This window comes from Aplysia californica, unplaced genomic scaffold (genome assembly GCF_000002075.1).
Source record: "Aplysia californica isolate F4 #8 unplaced genomic scaffold, AplCal3.0 scaffold00474, whole genome shotgun sequence".
Classification (NCBI taxonomy): Eukaryota; Metazoa; Mollusca; class Gastropoda; order Aplysiida; family Aplysiidae; genus Aplysia; species Aplysia californica.
The window spans coordinates 81,119-103,165 of record NW_004797744.1 but is presented as its reverse complement, the minus strand read 5'-3'; the positions used below and the strand labels follow the sequence as shown (position 1 = coordinate 103,165).

General features: G+C 39.1%; 1 protein-coding gene across 6 annotated transcripts in view; it reads left to right on the top strand.

Moving 5' to 3' along the window:
• The window catches only part of LOC101849867, a 32,627-nt gene extending 18,096 nt beyond the window's left edge, over nt 1–14,531 (top strand). For 3 of the 6 annotated variants that reach the window (XM_005105503.3, XM_005105507.3, XM_005105506.3), the window contains 8 exons: nt 964–1,081; nt 3,538–3,641; nt 5,934–6,075; nt 7,126–7,220; nt 8,215–8,320; nt 9,996–10,080; nt 10,948–11,137; nt 13,902–14,531. In XM_005105503.3, coding sequence (XP_005105560.1) covers nt 964–1,081; nt 3,538–3,641; nt 5,934–6,075; nt 7,126–7,220; nt 8,215–8,320; nt 9,996–10,080; nt 10,948–11,137; nt 13,902–14,033 — 972 coding nt within the window. In that variant the 3' untranslated portion in view covers nt 14,034–14,531. Of the gene's footprint in view, nt 1–963; nt 1,082–2,643; nt 2,745–3,537; nt 3,642–5,933; nt 6,076–7,125; nt 7,221–8,214; nt 8,321–9,995; nt 10,081–10,947; nt 11,138–13,901 lie in introns of all 6 variants that reach the window. The other 3 variants (XM_005105504.3, XM_005105510.3, XM_035971632.1) reach the window with 1 other exon arrangement.
• Nucleotides 14,532–22,047: the final 7,516 nt, after the last annotated feature.

Below are 22,047 nucleotides of genomic sequence, written 5' to 3'. Positions count from 1 at the left end.
GGGGTAGATGGGGGAAGGTATTTTCTAGGGTGGGTTCTTGAGGTGTGTGTTCATTATTTTGATTAATATGCTGCTGTTATTCTCCTCTCTGTGTGTTGTTGGTGGGTGCTCTAGTGTGGTTTACTCCTTCTTTCCTATTATTAAACATTTATCGTCCTTAGCTTTCCTCATTTTCTTTGTTACTTTGTAGTAACACCCCCTATTTTTAACATTTATGTGATATATTTGTGTTGATGGGTGGTTGGCGGGTGCTCTGGTGTGGTTTGCTTCTTCTTTCCTATGAAACATCTATCGTCCTTATCTCCCCTTCTTCTTTTTTATGTTTGTTACTCTCTTGTAACACCTCTAATCCTCTGGCGCTTATATGACCTTATGCAGTTCCGAGCGTCGTAAAACCTCTGCTAAAATTAAATTAAACTATTTGTATGGCAAATGCCGGAAAACTCATTAAACAGAAGGAAAAAAACTTCCTTCATTGTTCCCATGCAGTGATACTGTTAGCATGTTAATGTTCTGCTGACTCTCGCTCAAAGAAAACAAAGTCTTGTACATGTAGTTTCAATAGAAAATTTCAATATCATTTTTGTTTTCATAAGACTTTTACGGCACCTGCAACACAATCAGGTCATACAAGTGCGGAAGATTAGAGGTGTTACAAGAGAGTAGCAAACAACTCGAAAAAGGAGGAGAGATAAGGACAATATAATATGTTTGACAAGAAAAATGGAACAAACCGCAAGAGAGCACCCACCAACCTGTGTTTGGTGACTTCCAGAGCTTGAGAGTCTTTGGAAATTGCAAATTTACGCATTTTGTACCTTTGTTCAACATTTTTCTGTAAAAATCCACCCAGAAATATCCACTTTCTATATCCTTTAAAATAAAACCCCACCTTTTCATAGCAATACAAATTGAAGCGAGGTCTGTTATTTTACGGTATTCGTTATTTTGTGCCTTCCTCAGGGCTACCTCATCGTTCCTGAGTTCTTCAAGAAAGAGGAACTGGACGCGTGCCGTAAAGATATCGAGAAACTGGTGGAGGACCTGGCCCAGTGGCTCTACAAGGCGGGGAAGATCAAAGGTCAGTCTGTGTCTTTTGTCTCCTCAGGTCAGACATTAACGTTGGTATTTAAGTGGTTGTGAACGATGATTGTTGTTCGGAAGAAAGTTTAAATGATTTAATATCAATGACAATGACAATCTTTATTCATCTCGTAGGGAGAAATTTGTGACCTCGGTCGTTAACAATGGCAGTAGATGTCACAAAGGTTAGGTGCACTCACGCATACGCACGACAGGACAGGACATTAGTAAATACATGTCTCACGTTCTGGAACAACCCGCTCCGTAAAACACTCTCTCTCTCTCTCTCTCTCTCTCTCTCTCTCTCTCTCTCTCTCTCTCTCCCTCTCTCTCCCTCTCAAACTTGTTTATTTTTATGATGTTCTGCCTTCCCAAAATGCTACCATAGCAAGTGATACCAAAATTCATCAAAGTTTCTATTGTGGTGGTGTAGAATATCAGAAGGATGGATGGATTCAGATTGAAAGACCTAAGTTTCCTCAGAAAGTACAGCCTCTGATTTACCTTTTTATTGATATTGTATAGACCTTATGCAGATCTAGTCTTTTTAAGAGGAGATAAAAGACATGTTTCGAATACATGTTTCGTGCTTACTGATTTTACACATTTGGTTCCAGTTTTGAGTGTATGTTGTGGTAGTTATTTACAGAAAGATTTCTGTTGCTGTTGTTTTTATTGTTTGTTGTTTTCTTTTAAGCGGTTGTGAACTATTGTCATGGGTGGTTGGCGGGTGCTCTGGTGTGGTTTGCTCCTTCTTTCTTATCAAACATCTATCGTCTTTATTTCCCCTCCTTCTTTTTTGTGTTTGTTACACCCTTGTAACACCTCTAATCTTCGGCACTTATATGACCTTATTGTGTTGCAAGTGCTGTAAAACTCTTACTAAAACTAAAAAACAACTGTGTAGTTAAAGTTAAAGTGCTTAATTATTCCCCCAGCAGGTGGGTGGTTCACAAGTGCTCTGATGTGGTTTGCTCCTTCTTTCCTGTCAAACATGTATCATCCTGATCTCTCCTCCTTCTATTTTTGTGTTTGTTACTGTCTTGTAACACCTTATCTTCGGCACTTATATGACCTTATTGTGTTTCAAGGGCCATTACTGCTTTCTTATAGGGTGTGTCCACAGCAGATTTTCTCTCTTTATTCATAAGCTTTCTATATTAATTTTTTACAAACTTTTACCCGCAAGGTTTGTATGAATTCAAAAGTATTTTCATGATAACACCTTATATAGATCAAGCTCTTTTTAAAGGAAAATACCCTTTATGAGTATGTCTGTTTCACTGCTTAGCAATGTTGTATATTAGTTTCCAAGTCATGTGGTTCTAGTTATTTTCACGAGGATCTCTGTTACTAATGATTTTTATTCTTTTTCGCCCCACATCCTTACAACCAGCTACAAAGTTCGGTAGTGTAGTGGTGAGATGCTTTATTTCCATGGCAAAGTTTAGCAAAGGGATGCATGTGAATAAAAAGGATAAGCCTTGACCACTCACTTAATTGACTCACCTCTGATTTGCAATTCCTTACCTCTTGAACACCTGTATGGTGTTTTTCCAGATCTACACAAGGACAAGAGTCTCTTTCAGAGACTGACTCATCTTGAAAAAGAATTTCCAGGAACCAATGTCATCCTCCATAAACAAGGGAAACTAGCCCAGGTGACATAGACACTAGACACCGTGCCTTGCTTTTCTACCCTTTTGCTTCTTTCTTTGCGGTTTCTTTGTGACCACCAGATGTGTTGTTTTTTCCCCCACAGGAGGAAGGAAACGTTGTGCTTGCTTTTGTCTGTTGGGTGTGCTTTACTTTGTGACAATTGCCTTCTTTTTTTCTTTTTTTGCAATGTCCAGCCTTTGCTTCTTGTGGAGACTTTCATTTCACCTTTGTCAATATATTATTATATTTGTTTGTGCTGCTCTAACCAAGTTTCTATTGTACGTGTGACAGCTGGAGTCCTGAAAAATATCCACTGTAAAGCAAGCAATTCTTCTTTCCACCTTTAGGCTGCAGTGCAACACATGCAATGAAAAAAAGACCTTCCACGCCAGAGAGGTTTCATTTTTGCTCCTGAAGAGACATACATGGTTCTTATGCTGTACTTTTTCTTTTTTCACTTGTACACTCTGAGAAACTTCGTTGTTCTTCTTGAAGGGACAGATCAATAATTATTTCAACCCTCACCTTCTTGACCAGTTTAAAACATACCAGAAGCTAGTGGGGAGCTCCTGTACAGCTAGAAGTGTTTTTAATGAATCTATTGCAATAGAACGTAAACAGATGCAGAACACAATTTCGGCCATTTGCTCCTTGAGCAGCAGAGATCCTGGTGTAAGTAACTCAACTGTTGTTTTACTGCCAAACAAATCAAACTTGCAATCCTATTTTTGACTTCTAGCTCATCTAAAGTTGTTTGTCATTTTGGTGTCACATGGATGACTGTACTGCTTTCAGGTTTGTATGAGGAGCATGGGTTCTTACAAAGGTTAGCATATTTGGAAAAGGACTTCCCTGGTTCCAATATCCTCCTTTTTAAAACCCAAGGACACATGAGAAAGGTGATCCATGCTTTTAGTTTGTTGTCATTTTTTCCCTTGTTTCTGGTATCTCTTTTTTAAATTTTTGAATGAGAATTCCTTTTTGTAAATTCATCTTTTTTTTTAAAATTAATTTTTCATGATATTGATTAATGATACTTGTTCAGTAATCTCATTTTTACTCTCATGAATTCGCAGTTTCCTATATGTTGTCCAACTCACGTTGTGGAAACCTTTCCTTTGAACAAATAACATTGTACGTTGCTTGTTTCAAATTATGAACACAGCATTAGGGAACAGCTTATAAAGGCTGCAATGTGGAATAACATGTTAAGGCTGCTTTGATGAGCAAGTTATGAATGGCGTAATAAGGAACAACTTATATAAAGACTGCAATTTGGAGGAAAAAAACCAATGGTAAAACAGAAAGAAAGATGGAGTTATGGACACAGTAATGAGGATTGAGTTATGATCACAGTATTAAGGATTGAGTTATGAACACACTAATGGGAAACGAGTTTTGAACACAGTAATAAGGAGCAAGTTATGAACACAGTAATGAGAAACGAGTTATGAACACGGTAATAAGGAACGAGTTATGAACACAGCAATAGGGAACAAGTTATGAACACAGTAATAGGAATGAGTTATGAACACAGTAATTGGAACGAGTTATAAATACAGTAATGAGGAACGAGTTATATGAATACAGTGATGAGGAACGAGTAATGAACACTTCTGATTTTGGCTAGTTTGGTAGGAAACTTCAAAAGTGGGCCCCAGGGGAATGCTCACGTGTGGTTTACACCTTTTACTTTGTCTTCATTGTTATTGCTGACCTGATCTGAAAGTGGGTGGTTGGTGGGTGCTCTGGTGTGGTTTGCTTGTTCTTTTCTAGAGGACATCTGTCTTCTTATCTCTGTTCTTTTTTGTGTTTGTTACTTTCTTGTAACAACTATAATCTTCAGCACTTATATGACCTAATTGCATTGCAAGTGCTGTAAAACTTTTACCAAAAAAAAAAAAATGAACTCTAGCACTCATAATAGCAGGCAGGCTTGCCAAATATCCTGTATTTCCTGGGACTGTCCCCTGATTCAGAGATTAGGAATTTGAGAGTCTTACTTTACATTACATGCACTACACCAAATTCAGTTCCACTTGATGTAATTGTGTTTGTTGTCACGTAATCTGATGTTATGGCGTTGGATGTCCCCTGATTGGTTTTTGAAAAAGTTGGCAAGTCTGAAGATGGTCTTGTAGTGAGGAAAGTCCTTTGACCTCTCACTCTTGTTGGAGGGTGTCATTGTTAATGTCTTACTTCTTTTCTTTCCCTCTCGTAAATTTCTGTCTTTGCGTCTTCCTTCTTTGTGTCTTCCTTTGTTTCAGCACTATTCTCACTGTATGGCAGTTATCTTGTCAATGTATTTCTCTTCACTCAGACCCAGAAGCAAACACCTCCAGATGATTTTATTGTTTGAAAGGAATCTTTTTGCTCCCATTTCATTTGGAACCGCGATAAATAGTGATTGTGAAAACAGTTGCAAAAAGTAGACCAAAGTTAAACATTCATATACCCCCAGCTTCTCCAACTTATCCCCCAAATTTTAATCAACATTAAGCAAAAATAGACTTCAATTTGTTTGCTGGTGGATTTTGTATTATTCTATGCTGCTGTCATTGTAATCCTGTTTATTTACCTGAGAACATGATGTGATGATGTTCATCATCCTGTTAAGTCTACAATCGTGCTCAAAAGAGACTTGTGCTAAGAGATTTCTGATCCAACAAGTGTTTGTTGATGGGTTCCGTAGTGTGATCTGCGTCTTCTTCTTTTTTAACAATGTAACTAATGTTAAAATCTGTTTCCACACACACACACACACACACACACACACACACTCACATATACATATGTTCAAGTGTATTAAGTCAAGAAAGCAACAGTTTTCAGCAGAGAGAAAAAAACTGTTTCATTCTTGTAACAATTATGCCAGAAGTATGTATTTTGTTTTGCTTTTATCAACAGTTAGAATTTGAATTTTAACAAGATATTTCTTGAGCATTCCACAAAGATAGAAACTGCTGTAAAAAAGAAAAGAATTCAAAATATTTGGGCTTAAAGGATCAGAACAGCTGGATGACAGTATGCAGTAATATCGATAGTGCCATCAAACAGAGACTCATGCATTCGCAACAGAGCTCTTACCTGAATAATGCTCTAATCTTTTAGATTTTTACTTTGAACATGACCTAATGATGCTAATTGCGTCATCAAATAATTTTGTTTTCAAAATGAACATGGGTCCTCAGAGCTTCCAGGCCTTGTGGTCCAACGAGCGCTTGTTGAATGTGGTGGAGCAGCTGATTGGTCCAGAGATCATGGGTCATCCAGTGTGGAACCTCCGGACCAAGACACCGCAAAACGAGGCGACCACTGTGCCTTGGCATCAGGGTGAGTGAATGTCTAGCTATGTGGTGGGGTTGATGCAGTTTTGTTTCAGGAGCTTACGGAGAATGTAAGACAGGGTACCACATTTTGGGGGGCCAATTTCCTCTCTATTGAATGGCCACGTTTTGAGTGGACACAAAGTTACAATGTTGGACATGGTGTGTAGTATTTTTTTCTGTTCTAGCATAAAAATATTCTTTAGTGTAGCATTGAGTCTATCACAATGTTACATGTCATGTTCTGTCTACCTCATTGTTTGTGTCGGTGGCAGATTCTTTAAAAGTGTAAGAATCCATCAATATTTGGCTAGATGTAATTCCCCATCCAGTAGTAAATGTGTACCCTGTCTGTTGGCTTTACAAAGCTAGAATCCACAACTATCACTGGCAAGGTGGGTGGTTGGTGGGTGCTCTGGTGTGGTTTGTTCCTTCTTTCTTATCAAACATCTATTGTCCTTATCTCTCCTCCTTCTTGTACAATGTATATGCTTGTTACTGTTTTGTAACACCGTTAATCTTTAGCTTTTATATGACCTTTTTGTGTTGCAAGTGCAGTAAAACTCATACTAAAAGCGTCCAATAAATGTGCACCCTTTCCATTAGCTTTACAAAATGAGAAGCCACGACCATCACTAGCAAGGCTTGCACCACAGGTGTTGTTCTCACAAGATGTCTCAACCATAATATTGCTGAGTACAGGCCTTGGACTCACTTTTTGTTGTTTACCAGATATCCTGGAACAAAGGTATTTTCCTTCTGTAACTTCATTCTTGGCTGTGCATGTACATGTAAAATATGATAATGTGGCAAGTGGCAATGCTCAACTCAAATTCTCATGTTCAACAGTCTGTTTGGCTCTTTTTGAAAAAGTTTGAACGATACAAAGTTTGGGCTTAAATTTTTATGCTATCATTGGTTTCTGTGATTCTTCATGGTGGCTCAAGGTATTGAATACCTAAATATGGTCCTGTTGTATTGAAAATCCTTTGACCTCCCACACTTGTAGTGGGTGGTGAATCACAAATGGGTTAAAATTCCACGTATTGTGTTTCAGACAGCGCCTACCTGGACAATGAATCGTACAGTGTCCTTCAGCCTGCTGCCTGGATCCCTCTGTTGGACGCTAATGAGAATAACGGCTGCATGGAGGTTTGGACTCTTCTGTTTTGGTTTTTGTTTTATAGATTTTCTGATCTGTATCAAGTCATCACCCTGGGGGGGGGGGGGGGTGTGCTCTCGTGGTCTAGAGTTCACGGTGTTTGCCTCTCATGCAATAAGTCCTAGGTTTGAAACCCGACAGTGACAAAAAATTTCCTTGTTTAAAAGTTCTCCTTTCACCTCCTTTCCTGCTCTCTACTAACCATGTTCTGTTGTCTGCTTTTGTCGCTACTTTCTCTGTGCTCCTGACTCTTTCTGCAACCTTTCTGCTGCTACTTCTTGGTTCCTTACTGTTGTCTTCCAGCCACACCCCTGATCTTAGGAAGTAAGATCTAACGCCTAGCCTTCTTGGACAAGGGCGAAAAATCTCAAAGTCAAAGGTCCCATGTGCAAGCTGGCACGTTAAAGATTCCTGAGTGGTCCAAAATCAATAAAAGAGTAGATTTCGGCGCCACTGGAGCTAAATTTAAAATCGATTCCAACCAAACTGAAAATGTTTAATGTGTCCTGTCCACTCATATGACCTTTTGTAGTTTCGAGCGCAGTAAAACAGTCACTAAAAAATCCCCAGAGTCATCACTGATCTGTATTTTTCCTCAAAATTGGGCAACTGTCTTGGACAATTTGATCTATACATGTACATCGATGCTTAGCAAGATGTAGTTTTCCCATCCAGTCAATGGGCACTGTTTCTACTCGCTTTGCAAAGCTGGAAGCCACGACTACCACTGGCAAGGCTTATACTCATAAATGCAAAGCACACTGGTGGCAAATACTGATGGGAATGTATGTAAGTTGTTTGCTTTTATTAGATCGGAAATGGCACACCAGCTCTGTCCATGGGAAAAGTGTTGAAGTCTTTACAAGGCTTGTATTGTAGTGCCTTGGTCTTGTTTGAGACCTTTTCCCAAATGTAGTTCCTGGTGGTATATGTTGTTTTTTTCTTGTTTTATATAATGTATTTTTGCTCTTGTCTGACCTGTAGGTAGTGTCTGGCGGTCACCTGACGGGCAAGATAGCCAGACACACCTGCTGCTGGGGCAACACCTGGTACGTAGAGCTCAGTGAGAAGGACATCGAGGACTCTCTGGGTACGTGCAGTTTTGTTACCATTCAGGTGGATGTCATGAACATAGTTTTATTTTTGTTCACTGTTCGTTCAGACTCATATATGGTCGGCAAGCTGTTAAAATGTACAACGGCCATAAAACAAAATCTTTCAGTTGAAAGAGAAAACTCTTTAATTTTTTTAACAAATTGTACCCATATGACGTAATTTTTCTCCTTTTTTTTTTTTTGACGTTTAAAGTTTGAACATTCAACGTACACCACAGACTAAGAAACTGCAATAAAAAAAATTTCTAAATTTGGGGATTTGTACATTTTCAAAATTTACTAAATTTTACTTTCTAATTTTTCCAATTATTTTTTTAAACATTGAATAACATCACTATAAAAATGGAATGTTTCAATTTTGGCAAAGTTACATCATCTATGAGACAAGTAAAATGATCTCATCTGATGACAATTACAAACTTTTTGTGATTTGTGATTTTAAAATTATTTGGCATGTGCTATCTTGTCTCAGGGTTTTACATTCCGCTTGTGGGTGGTTGATTGGTGCTCTGGTGTGGTTTGCTCTTTCTTTGTTATCCAACATCTATTTGTGGGTGGTTGGCAGGTGCTCTGGTGTGGTTCCTTCCTTCTTTCCTATCAATTCTATCAAACATTGATCATCTTTACCTTTCCTCCTTCTTTTCTTTGTATGTTGCTTGCTTGTAACATCTCTAATCTCTAGCACTCGTATTCGTACGACCTTATCTCCCCTCTTTCTTTTCTTTACGTGTATATTACTCTTTAGTAATGCTGTTAATTTTTTACACTTAGTGACCTTGTTGTGTTGAAAGTGCCTTAAAACTCTTACTGGAACTAAAACTCACATTCTGCTCAGGGCCTGCCCTCTTTTGAAAAGGGTGTATGAAAAAATTATAAACTAAAATTCTTGAAGTGTCTGCAGCACCCTGACACTGACAGACTGAGTGGTTGTTTTTTTATATACCAACCACTGTTACAGATCCTTGAAGTGTAACATTCCTGATCAATGACTTTTGTTTGTATGAAAACTGATGGTCATTTTGATTTAATAGACATTTTCTGTTGACACCTTTTTCAATGACATTGTTCCTTTTTCAAGTAACAGTTTGGACTCGATCCAATAAGAAATAAAATACATCTGTTAAATTTAATGTCCATCTCTGTAAGGACTACACCAAATGGGTTGAGAGCCTTGAAAACTCCACAAAGTGATCCCAGCTCGAGAACGCCCAGTCTGAAATTCGAACCAAGGCCATCTGCTCCATTGTCCAGCATGATATCAACTGAGCTAACAGAACTCCCTTAAATATATCTTCATCATCCTCCAGTGCATTGCTGACTGGCGTGGGTGATCATGGACCTCCACTTCCATCTCTCTTGCGTTGCAACAATGGTGTCTGTTGTTCTTGCTGCTCCCAGCCCTGTTGTCGACTTGTCCAGTATCTTTTCCCTCTGTCTGCCTCTGCCTTTCTTTCCATCAGACTTGCCTGTTGTTACCATATTCTCCAATGTTTCTTTCCAATTAAATATACCCTATTTGAATTAATTTATGCATTTTAAAAAATGGTGTGAATGGTTTTAGAGCAAGTATGATCAAGAGTGTGAGGAGTGGAAGGCCCCAAACATACTCTGCGCAGATTTAATTCTCAGTCTCCCTTATATTTTCCACAGAGGTGACTGTGGCCAAGGACAAGGTGCTGTGTGAAGTGCCCTATGGAGGAATGTTGCTCATCAACAACCTCATACCTCACAGAAGGTACCCTCCAAATTTGATCATTTTTAACATTTAAATGTCTTTTCCAATAGTAAAAGATATGTTGATAAACTGTTAAAAAAATCTCATCTGTTAATAAAATACCATCCCCCAAGACACAATATGTCCCTGTGAAAAAGGACATTGATTTTTCATGGGAAAAAAAGGCAAGTAAGACAAGACTTGTTTTGCCACTTTCAGCCCATTCAAACATTAATGTTGCACCGTATAATGTAGATCTAAATATCATAATGATGAGTCATTTTGGACGTCCATCAGTTGCATTTTAATGTGTCAGAGGCCAGCATTCCCTCATACTATTTTTAATTTTGCTTTGGAGCTTTATTTAGCTTCTCTTTTTACTCACTATACTAATTAATCGTTTCAATGAATTTTACAACTCAAGCAGTTGTACTTTTGCCTGTAGTTGATTGATTTTCTATTGTGGTGTCCCGTGGTTTTCTGTTATGGCTTTTTCCATTCTTCCATTCTGATTATCATAGTTTGAAGAAAGTTGTTAGTGGTGTCTATGGCCTAATGGTTAAACTGTTGGGCTAACAACAGTAAGTTTATTGGTTTGAATCTCATCAGGGGCCCAAAGTTGTGTTCTTGGGAAAGGCACTTTACACAAATTTTCCTCATTTCGCTCAGGTGGAATAGGTACTCGGCTACAGACAGCGACATATCGTGTCAGATTGTTAGCGTTTGAATGTATGCTACTTGGGAAGCTGAGAATGTTTCTGAGTGTTCTAGGGTCTGCTAGAGTAATAATTGTTGTAAAGCGCACAGAGCATGGATATGCGCTAGCCACTAGATGAAAAATGCAAGTATTATTATTACTATTATTATTATTCATTTTGAATCTTCCAGTTTGAACAACCTGTCTAATGACATCCGCTGGAGTCTGGACCTGAGGTGGCAGCGACCAGACAAACCAGTGGGCTTCTACGGCCTCAAACAGGGCATCATGATGAGATCCAAGAAAAACCCTATCAAGGAAATTGACTGGAATAGTTTCAATAGTGTTGATCGGCATACAAAAGCTGATGAAGAGCTGAAGGTGAGTGAACTTTTTGTTGTCTATTGTATAGAATTATGTATACCCTTTAGGTGAGAAGATGGACACCTGAAGGAATATCGTGCGCCCTACACTGTAGGTGGTTTAGTATTTGAAATAAAGATAGGGTGCAGTAGTAAGAGATTTTTTGGGTTTTTTTGTTTGGGTATCAGATTTACGACACATACTCCACAAATAGGTCATAAAAGTGCGGAAGATTAGAGGTGTTATCACCAGAGAGTAATAAGCTAAGAAAAAAAAGAGGAGAGATAAGGACGATATAATATATTTGATTGGAAAGAGAAGCACACCACACCAGTGCACCCAGCAAACATGGACTTCCTCTATTCTACAGAATTTCTTTCTATTCCTGGATAATGTTTTTTGTGAATTGTTTGGCACTGCATAGTTTACAAAGTGGGGTAATAAAATCTCTGCATAGTTTGTTTTTCTTGTAAACACTATGGTTTTAGATGCTCTTCTCCTGTCATGAAAGTTCTTTGGACTGGTTTTTACTAATGTGTATTTTTTTTCGCTTGTGATGAAATGAATTAAAACATTTGTATGTAATACCAATGTTCATAATTTGTAATATAGTCCAACCTGTGCAATATCACCACTCAATGACCAGGAGAAAAGTGGTCATCTTAGACAGGCAGATCTCTTGGACAGTTTCATTTGTATGTGAGGCATGGTTGTGTAATCAGGCACTAGTCAAAATTATGAAATCGAAGAAATAGGCAGCTTTACTCCAGTTCGACAATTTTGATCGAATTTTGTTTTTTGGCTCAACACCTTTTATGTCTATCTAAAAACACATTTCCTTGTGAGTTTTATTGAAAAACGTTGACTAATGGCACACAACATGTAAATTTTCAGCTGTCAAGGACTCTCGAAGTTTAGAAGTTATCCAACTTTGGCACCCATTTTCTTGCTAATTTTACCTCTGAAACCAGGCCGGCCACCCATACCTCCTTCTATTGTAAATATCTTTACCTCTATTCAAGATAAATCAGAATTTTTTTCATCAAAAGCAAGGCAAATGCATAAGCTTTTCAATTTTCAATGCTACCAATAATTCCACATGCTCAAAACTTGACGGGCACCTGATTTCACCTCGTCGTATAACACATATGTGTCACGACGTGGTGGAATCAGGCGTTCGTTAATTTTTGGGCATATGGCATGGGGTTATTGGTATCATCTTAACCCTATCTGTACGTCGTGTTTTTCTATCGTATCCATACAACATGGGGAACTCTGGGCTACCACTTTCCAAAGAGGAAATTTACTTGTTAATCCGATCCGTACGCTTTGCATAGCAGTCTGTCAAAATGATTTTTTAAGACATACTGAAAGTTTCAAAGAGATCTTAGCACTAGAAGTATTCTAAAATGTGAAGAATACAACCCCGGGGTGCAATATTACCCCAGGTGTACGGATAGGGTTAAAGCCTGTTCATTTGCCTTTCTTATGGGGGAAAAAATATCCATCTATGTCGCACAGAAGTCAAAATATTTGCGATTGAAAGAGGTCAGGGTCGCCTGGTTTCAAAGGGGAAATTTGGGAGAAAATGACCGCCAAAGTTTGGTAACTTCCACAGCTTGAGCGTCCTCGGAAACTGACAATTGACTTTTTTGTGCCTTTAATCGATGTTTTTCAGCAAAATCCACACAGCAATCCGTTTTAAAATGATTATAAAAGGTGTTGAGCCAAAAAAAGAAAAATAGAAAAAAATCGCCCAACGGTCAGAAAAATGTCAATTTCTTTGATTTCATTATTTTGACCAGCGCCTGGTTTCACCACGATGCTTCACCTATATATACAAAATGCAAGGAAGAAATGGAAAACGAAAGTATGTACAGGGTGTTGAAGCAGCTGCAATCTGTGTTTTAATTGTTGATTCTAAAGAAAGCTTCAGTAGTTTGGTAAAAGTGTTACCGTATTTGCAACTGCGTAGAATCATTTAAGTAATTTAAGCGTGTGCAACACAAGTTAGTTGTATTCACATTAGTTTACAGAACGGGTTGGTTTCACTTTGCTAGTTCAAGTGGAAGGAAAGCTTTGACATGTTCTTCTTTGCAGGTAGTGAACATAACTTAGAAATGTTGTCCATGTGGGGGGGTTTTTCACTTTGAGGCTAAGATGAGTTCTGCCTAGGAAGAGAGAGTGGGCGGTTTGTTGAGTTGGCTTGAAAAACTTCAGGCTCGGCCGGCCTGTTCCTTAACTCCTTATCTCCGGGAGGCCGATCCCTGTGATTCGCTGTCGGAACTGCTGTGATGGTGATCCACTGGCAGCAGCTTGAGCACATTCCTTTACAATGACTTTGACATCAAGTTTGTTTTGCAATTGCCTAAAACAGGTCTCTTTCACCACAAGTTCATTCATTAGATGAAGATCTATCAAAATAGGTTCACTTGTTTTGATTTAATTACCAATTTTGTGTGGTGTATGTCACTTTTAGATTTCACACCAAAAAAGGGCCCCTCGGAGATTAAGAATCAAGGCTTTATAACATTGCTTCAAAAGAATTTCATCGCACTGTTTGTTTGATTTCCGTCAAAACTGTTGAAGATGACCACCACTGTCAAGGAGAAAAGTGGCCGTCTTACACAATGTCAATATAATGGAAAAACTAAGGAAGATAGGAAATTGGAAGCGGCTGATAGTATAGGTGATTGACTTATACAGGTAGTTGTTAGATCAAGTTCGATTGTATTATTTTCAAATGTACAGATGACTTCACTATTTTTCTTTTATACCTCAGGGCAAGGAGGATGAAGATGAGTTTGACACAACGATTGTTGGACCGTGGATGAAGAAATGGGAGATGACGCACACCAACAGACACACTGCAAGACTTACAGACGAAACTTTGGCCAGCTGGCACAAAGCATAAAAGCATTTAATCTTTTTTTACACCTTTCTGTGCCTTCATTTTTTCTTTTTCTGGCATTTTCATGAATTTCGGAGTCTTTATTTTTTTCGGAGGGAGATGATTCATTGTGTTGCAATAATTGAATTTAAACAATGGTGTTCAGATGTCATACAAAATTTCAGAATTGTATGAAAGAGCTAAACCTTTTTATAATGAACTTTTTATGATGATAATGTCTTGAACGTTTTGAAAGATGTATGATTAGTTATTTACATTAAAAATGATTATATATTTATGAAGGTGCTGGTGCTTATTTCCTGCTTTGTATTCTACATATTTTGATTAAATAGCTTGTTTTGTCTAGTTGTGTACTGTAAAATAGAATGTTGATTAATGGTTTTTTGTTATTTAGGTACTGATGTGATGATTGGGAAGGGGCATGTCCATGTTGCTGTCATTATCAATTATGTTCCACTGGTGCATTTATGCACTTCTGTGATATCAATTTTTAGTTTATACAGAATGAGTGAACGTTCAGTGCTTTTTACTGTGAATCGAATTTATAGCGAAATTTTAAATAATTTCGTTAATTTTACACTTTTTACCGGACTGACGTCTGTTGTGTAATGACTTTTGGCTTTTCGCTTTGCTCACAAAAGATGTGAGTGTGACTCCCTATGTGGTGGATATATTTTACCAAGTTTCTCGATTCCCCCTTCCCGTGGATGATGCCCCTCTGACAGCTCAGATTGACAATGATAAGCAAGTTTGCAGCAGTCTGCTTCCCAAACGATCTAAATTGTGCTGATTAGAGTGTAAAATAATTGGAAACATTTACCTCAATCTTGGCTGTTTTACTGCATGGACATGAGAAATTGTAAGCCCATTTGTTTTGTTTGTTTTTTTGCTAATAAATACCTGTGTATTTGCACAAGTTTTATACCTTAACCCTATCCGTACACCCTGGGGTCATTTTGTACCGGTACCCCTGGGGTTGTATTCTTCACATTTTAGAATATTTCTAGTACGAAGATATCTTTGAAACTTTCAGTATTTCTCAAAAAGTCATTTTGACAGACTGCTATACAAAGCGTACGGACCGGATTAACAAGTAAATTTCCTCTTTGGAAAGTTGTGAAACAGAGTTCCCCACGTTGTATGGATACGATAGTAAAACGGATAAGATTAATAGGAACTAGTTGCTCTCAACACTTGATCCAGTTAATAGAAAAGAAGAAAGATGAAAAGAAAGGAGGCATAGATTCATACCTTTGCAACAGTTTTAATTTTGCCTTATAATCTTATTTCAAACACTTTAAAAATGTCTTATTAATTTAGTTTTGATGTTATTGAAAAATTATTCATGTTCTCTGTTGTTATAAGCATCAATTGTTGATGTTTTTCTCGTTTGGGTTTAAGTGCAAATTTGTTCCTATGAACGACTTCTAGACGTCTAGAGCACAATGTTCCCATGTGATTTCTCCTGTGACCCCTCTATCGGTTGTTTTAACCTTTTGCTTTGTGTGGGATGAAATGTTTTGATACTATGTCAGCAATTGTGGATAAAGAATAAACTGCTTTGATTCTACATTTTTGTATTTTTCTGTCAGTGTCTGTCTGGGTAGTGAAAATGAGTGGGCCCCGCGGGGCAGTGCCACTGACTGTAGTGTCTCTAGGCCATTCCCAAAGGTGGGACATTTCTCGTTCAAGCACAGTAGAATTGTAAATTATATATGGGCTGATTCATGTCACGCTCATAACTGTGCCGATGTACAACAGGGAACTGCTGCTTTTTCTTTCCTTATCCTTACTATTGTCATTTTTCCTCTACTTCTTTTGTGTGTTTGTCACTTTCTTGTGACCTGCTATTTCCAGGGTGCCTTGATAGTAGAAGCAGACCTTGTGCTGTTGAAGCTAGAGAGGTGAGCAGAATAAGTCTGATTCCCTGTAAAGACTTCTCTGTTGACTCCCACCCCTTGGCGCTCATATGACCTTATGCAGTTGCGAGCGCCGTAAAACCCTCTACTATAAAAAAAGATATATTTTAAAAATGAGTGGTTTCAGCGGATGCTCTGATGTGGTTTGCTTCTTCTGTCCCACCAAACGCCATTCATTCTTTTCTCTCCTTCTGTTTTATGTTTGTAACATCTCTAATTTTGGCACTTATGTAACCTAATTGTGTTGCAAGTCCTGTTTAACTCTATTAAAATCCAATATGAGTAGTTGGTTTTTTTTGTTGGGGGGGGGGGAGAGGTTTGGTGAGGATGGCGGCTGAAGCCTACTCTTTTCAATTTCAGACCTCCAAGGAATCTAACGTGCGCAACTTGCACACGCGTCCTCCGAGATATTTTGCCCTTGTCCGAGAAGGCTAGATGTAGATCTTTCTTACCATAAGATCAGGGGTGTGGTTGAAAGACAGCAGTTAAGAAGGAGCCAAGGAGTAGCATTTGAAAGGCTGCAGAAAGAGTCAAGATCCCAGAGTAGGGGACAAAGGAGGTGACGGGGTGGGGGCAGAAAATAACGACAAAAATAAACGACAGAACATTGAAAAGATGTGAAAGGAGAAAATTTTAAAGGAGAAAATGTTTTCATTGCTACCCGGATTCGAACCCGGGACCTTTGAATGAGAGGCTAACACCTTAACCTCTAGGACGAGAGCCTCCCCCACCACCGTATGACAAAGTTAATTCAAAGTAAATAGGGAAAATACGTGCTCTTCCTGTGTAAGAGTGGGTCAAAGTTAACTTGTGCTCTGGTGTAGTTTGCAACGTTTTTCCTCTCTCAAACAGCTATCATCCTTATCTCTGTATGTTACTCTCTACTATCTTATAGTAAAATCTTTAATCTTCGTTACTTGTATTTGTATGGTCTATTTGTGTTGCAAGGGCTGTGAAAACTTACAAAATCTTTTTTATTAAAATGGTGCCGGTTTGGTTCAAGGTCTACTGCGACGTTTTTGGTTCAGTTGAAGGTCTACCACCGGACTGGTCTGAGGAGTCTTAAGGGCATTGGGTTAACCCTATCCGTACGTCGTGTTTTACTATCGCATCCATATGACGACGTGGGGAACTCTGTGCCATCATCTTCCAAAAAGAAAATTTACTCGTTAATCCGATCCGTACGCTTTGCATAGCAGTGTGTCAAAATGATATTTTGAGAAATACTGAAAGTTTCAAAAAGATCTTCGTACTAGAAGTATTCTAAAATATGAAGAATACAACCCTGGGGTACAAAATGACCCCAGGGCGTACGGACAGGGTTAAACATCTGGACCAGTACGTCTACATTGCCTAGAGAAGACTGAGCTACCTCAAACGTTGCCAGAAGAAGGCAACTCCAGAGCAATTATAATTTAGGGAGACTGGTTTTCCTCACACATTTAGAGTTAGAGGACCCTGGCTAGATTTTATTTCTCGGATCGCTGTATAGGAGTAACCAAAGATCTTCCACTAGTTTATGATCTTTGGCTCAACAGAGAAATTATTACTGACTTCGTTATGCCTCTTAAAGATGTCAACACCCCCACACACCAACAGCTAAAGAATGTTGCGCATAATAATAATTATTATATGATTTCTGCTATGGTCAATGAGACAAGGAAGAGTGTCTAGTCCATAGGTGAAAGTTTTCGGCCCGGCATATGCCGGAATTCCGGCTTTTGAAAATAAGCTTTCCAACTTTCCCGGTTTGGGACAAATTGTCGACGTCATACATTTTGGAAGTAGTCATTCTCCCCATCCGGCCTCTAGCTCTTTACATTTAGTTACGTTGCTGGTCTGTATCAGCTTGCCCTACTGGCCAAAATGAGCGTTGCAAGCCCGGAAATAACCCAATTTGATCTATGTCGCAGTCCGCAGTAAACACTAGGCCAACGACCTCGAGGTTATTCATCTGGCGAGACCGCTCTGTGATTTGCCCAGGTTTAGCCATATTTTGCAAATTGTGGCTGTTTTTGACATCTTTGGCTCATGTATGTGGGTCGTTTGGACAAGCACAAGCACGTCGCGGTCCAACTTTAAATATTATTGGGATTTATTATATTTTTTAAAAGGAAATTCGTTCTTTCAGTAAATGTAGATATGATGCACATGGAATAATAGATGTAGCTAACATAATTTGAGGTCCCGAATTTTGATGTGGAGCCTATATTATTCTGTGTATTAAAACACACACACAAAGACTTGACAATTCGTACCTATGTAGCGAGGGAAAAAATCGGCGACATCGAGGGTAGATCTAATTACATGCAGGCATATAGACGGCCGCAAATTTCGTTTTACCGATGAAGCCGTGGAGAGAGAGAGAGAGAGAGAGAGAGAGAGAGAGAGAGAGAGAGAGAGAGAGAGAGACTATATGATCTCTCAGTAGGCCCAAGCCGGGGGCAGTATGATGAGTAGTGTAGGCCAAGGACGTTTTTGTTTCATTGTTTCATACGACTCAGGAGTGCTCAGCAGTAGACCTAGATCTAGATCTGGCGTGCTCACTTTAGTTGCGGTGTAGTCTATAGTTGTTAGGCTACCGGACCCGTAATTTTTAATTTTCCGCCTGATAACTTTTTCAATTGCGGCACACAATTGATTAATATTATTCATAGTTCTGCTGTTACTTTCAAAACAAGCGTTCTCCAACTCCAAGTTCTGTTAAGTCGGGCCCGTCATCAAGGCCGTGAGTAAAACTTTCAAACGTGCGTTCTCATCACGTGACGTTACTTCGGCGCGGGAGTTTCGCGCGTGTCAGGGACCGTCCGTTGACGGGGTCAACTAAAGTTCATGCACTGGTTGAAGCGTCTTTAGAGGCTTACTGGGAAAAAGGGGGAGGGGGTATACACTTGGACAAGGAGTCCTTGACGTGATACTTCAGAATTTAGAATAATACATGGAATATAATTTATGAACACCCTGTAAATTTTTATATTCAGCTGGCTAGTCGCCTTGGTGATTTGTCGTTGATCCCGATTTTTCCCCCGAGATCCAGATTTTTAGTTTCATAGAGTGGCAGATTTGGTTTAGACATGCGAGCGGAGAGTCTGCTTCTGAAGGTACGTAGCCAGTAGGGCCCTATTGCCGCCATGTGTGTCAGCGCTTTCTCTTCAACAGAGACTACGCACTATGCAGCAGCTTGCCGATGTTCGGTACAGTTAGGTCTAGGTGAAGTTGTTGTAGAAGAAAGTGAACCATAGCAGAACAAAAGAAATGTACAAAGACTTCTCGGTTCAGGACAAACGGCTGATCCTAGCAGAGGTGGATGTCTATATATATATATATATTAAAAAACGAACAATCTGCAACATGTTTGAGATTCCGAAGCAAAGAAAAAAACCCACCGGAAAATACATTGTATTGAGAGTTATAGTGCTGAAAGAGGGACGAAAAGGCATAAACTGATAAAGTAAAGGGCAGTGAACGAGCAGTGTTTTGTTGGTTTCAAAAGGGGCAGGCTATAGCTATTTCTATGTCAAGCCCAATTATTTCAGTTAAGACTGAGGATTACAGCATTAAAATTTAAAAATTAAATCGTCATCAATCAATCTCGCGCGTAGGTTTTGTATCAGGGGGCATAATTCATGTAAATTTTGAAATGTTTGTTCAACTTGGTTATCTTCCTTGGTGCAGCCTAGAATTTATCCTTCGCAAAATTCGTACAAAACGAAAAGATTTCTATGTCCAGCCAATTTCACCATCGACTGCTACAGCCCCAAACAATGTATGCAAAAGTGCCATGCACAATTGCTGAACTCTTATTTAGCAAGAATCCACAGTTGTAGTTTTTTTTTAATGTGGACTGTGACAGTGACATGGCTCTTTTTTTTAAATGTGTGTCTCAGTGGGGATTGTAATAAAATACCTCTGTGAAAAAAAATTAACATCCAGGAATAGCACATTGCTGTTTTGCGGACCCAGAACCCGGTTGGATGGATTGTTTTCAAAAGAATGCATTGATGAAAGTATCTGTACTACACGTATCTTGATGGAAAGTGTGTTTATCTGCCGACGTCTCTCAATGCGTTTAATTTTCAGACGTAGGCATTTTACTAATTCGGATTTCAGGTTTTTGAGCCTGTCAGTGCTTTCACCCATGGTCTAGTCATTTGGTAATGGTTTAGATCTACAACCTTATTAACGAAAACCTATGAAACCAAGCTACTGCCTGCGAGATTAGATGTCTCCGTAAAACCTGAAACACCACAAGAAAGGACAGACAGAGAAGAAATGAAGATGAAAGAGCAACTGTTAGCACGGATTCCTACCTGCCTTTCGTAGGAGAGAAAAAAAATTAATTAATGGTTTGGTCAACTGTTGCGAATGTCACCTTGGCTGAGCCAGCCTCGAGAGCCTTTATATAAAAATACTCAGGCTACAAAGGAAGGAGATGGATTGGGCAGTCCCCTCGGTTTTATGCTCACAAAAAAATCTTATATTATGCAGTTTGAACCCAAAAATATGAAATTATGCGATTCTGATAAATTTAACAAAGAATAATGAAAGAAAATAATTAGAAATTAAGCACCAAAAAAAATAATAATCCAATTTTGCTAAAATATGCGGGGTGTATAAAACCGTGATGACAGTGACAGATTGGGGGAGTCAAGGGAACCATGAGAAACTACATGTAGGCCTAAACATCTCAGTTGAAAGTGCTGAAGAGTTGGCCTACCGCAGAAAATGCATCTCTGCTAGTGCTAGACGCCCAACGACAGCAGGAGATGAACAAGTAAGTAGTACACAGTACTGCCGTATTAACACTGCAACATTATGCAGTCTTTTGGAAGGAAAAGCTGCGAGTCCCTCGACAGCTAACTGGACTAGACAGAGACAAGACTCTCGGAACAGACATGGAAACTGCGATCTCACACACAATTCTATGGGACTTTCCACCTGCGTCTGTGGTGTAGCGGTTAGACGCTTCTCCATCTTACGGAAGAGACCCGAGTTCGATTCCCAAGTTGGGAGAATTTTTATCGTGACTCTGGGTCTTTTTGTTGAGATACTGTATCCCTCTCAGCCCAGACAGGACCGAAGTCCGCTTTCTAAATGATCTCAATTGTATCGCTGGGGACGTAAAAGTACAATAACTCTTAAGTGTGTATAAAAAGAGGGGTTGGGGAGGGGGGCGGGGAGCTCTTGTGGTTACTCGACGAAGGCATGTGCGTGTTTAGTTGGGAATTTGACATTCTGTCCTTTGGTATTGACACACGAAGCCCACGAAGGCTCACTTAATTCTTGCTGATAGCTCGTGAAGTTGACCTCTTCAACTGTCAGCCATTGAGGACCTTCAATACTTGTCCTTGACATTCTGATAGCTGCTGACTGCACTCAAGGAGGTTCACTTCTGTTGATATGACAGAGTTTAGAACTGTATTGTTCTATCTCTCCAATATTTTCACCAGTGTTAGGGCACTGTTATCCTGAAACTTTGAGCAATAAAACAATGTTGGTTTTTCCGGTCAGCGCTTTGTCCATAGCGGTGCGTGATAAGATTTTTGTTTAAATTCAAAAGTTTCGATAGGCTGCTGGCATTCCGTTCACGGGTGTACTCATGGTTCGGAGCATATTAGGCTACTCCGCTACAGTTGTAACAATACGGGATTTTTTCCCATTCATACTTTGGTTTGCCTTTTTTCAGACTACCGCAGAGCGTTGAGTAACCATTTCAACGTGCTTTGATGCTCCACAGCTACACAATTGAGAGACCGATGTCCGTAGCTATCTTTCCACGTTATTGTACATAACTACAATCAGCATCCTTGACTTTTAGTAGCTTGGTAGTTAAAGACTGTTGTACTGATTTGTTGTAAATTGATTCTGCATCTGTTTAGCGGGTCTAAATAAAGGCTGTTACACTAATTGATAGACAGATGTCCTTAGCTTGGACAAGTTAATACATTAGGCCAGCTATATATTTTGCAAAACGTCTAAATCGACCAAATTTCTTCATTACCAAGTGCGTGTAGCCACATTGTGTAATAATAGATCAGTACCTGTTGACAAAACAGGTATCAAACAGAAAAAGATATATAATAATGATGATAATAATA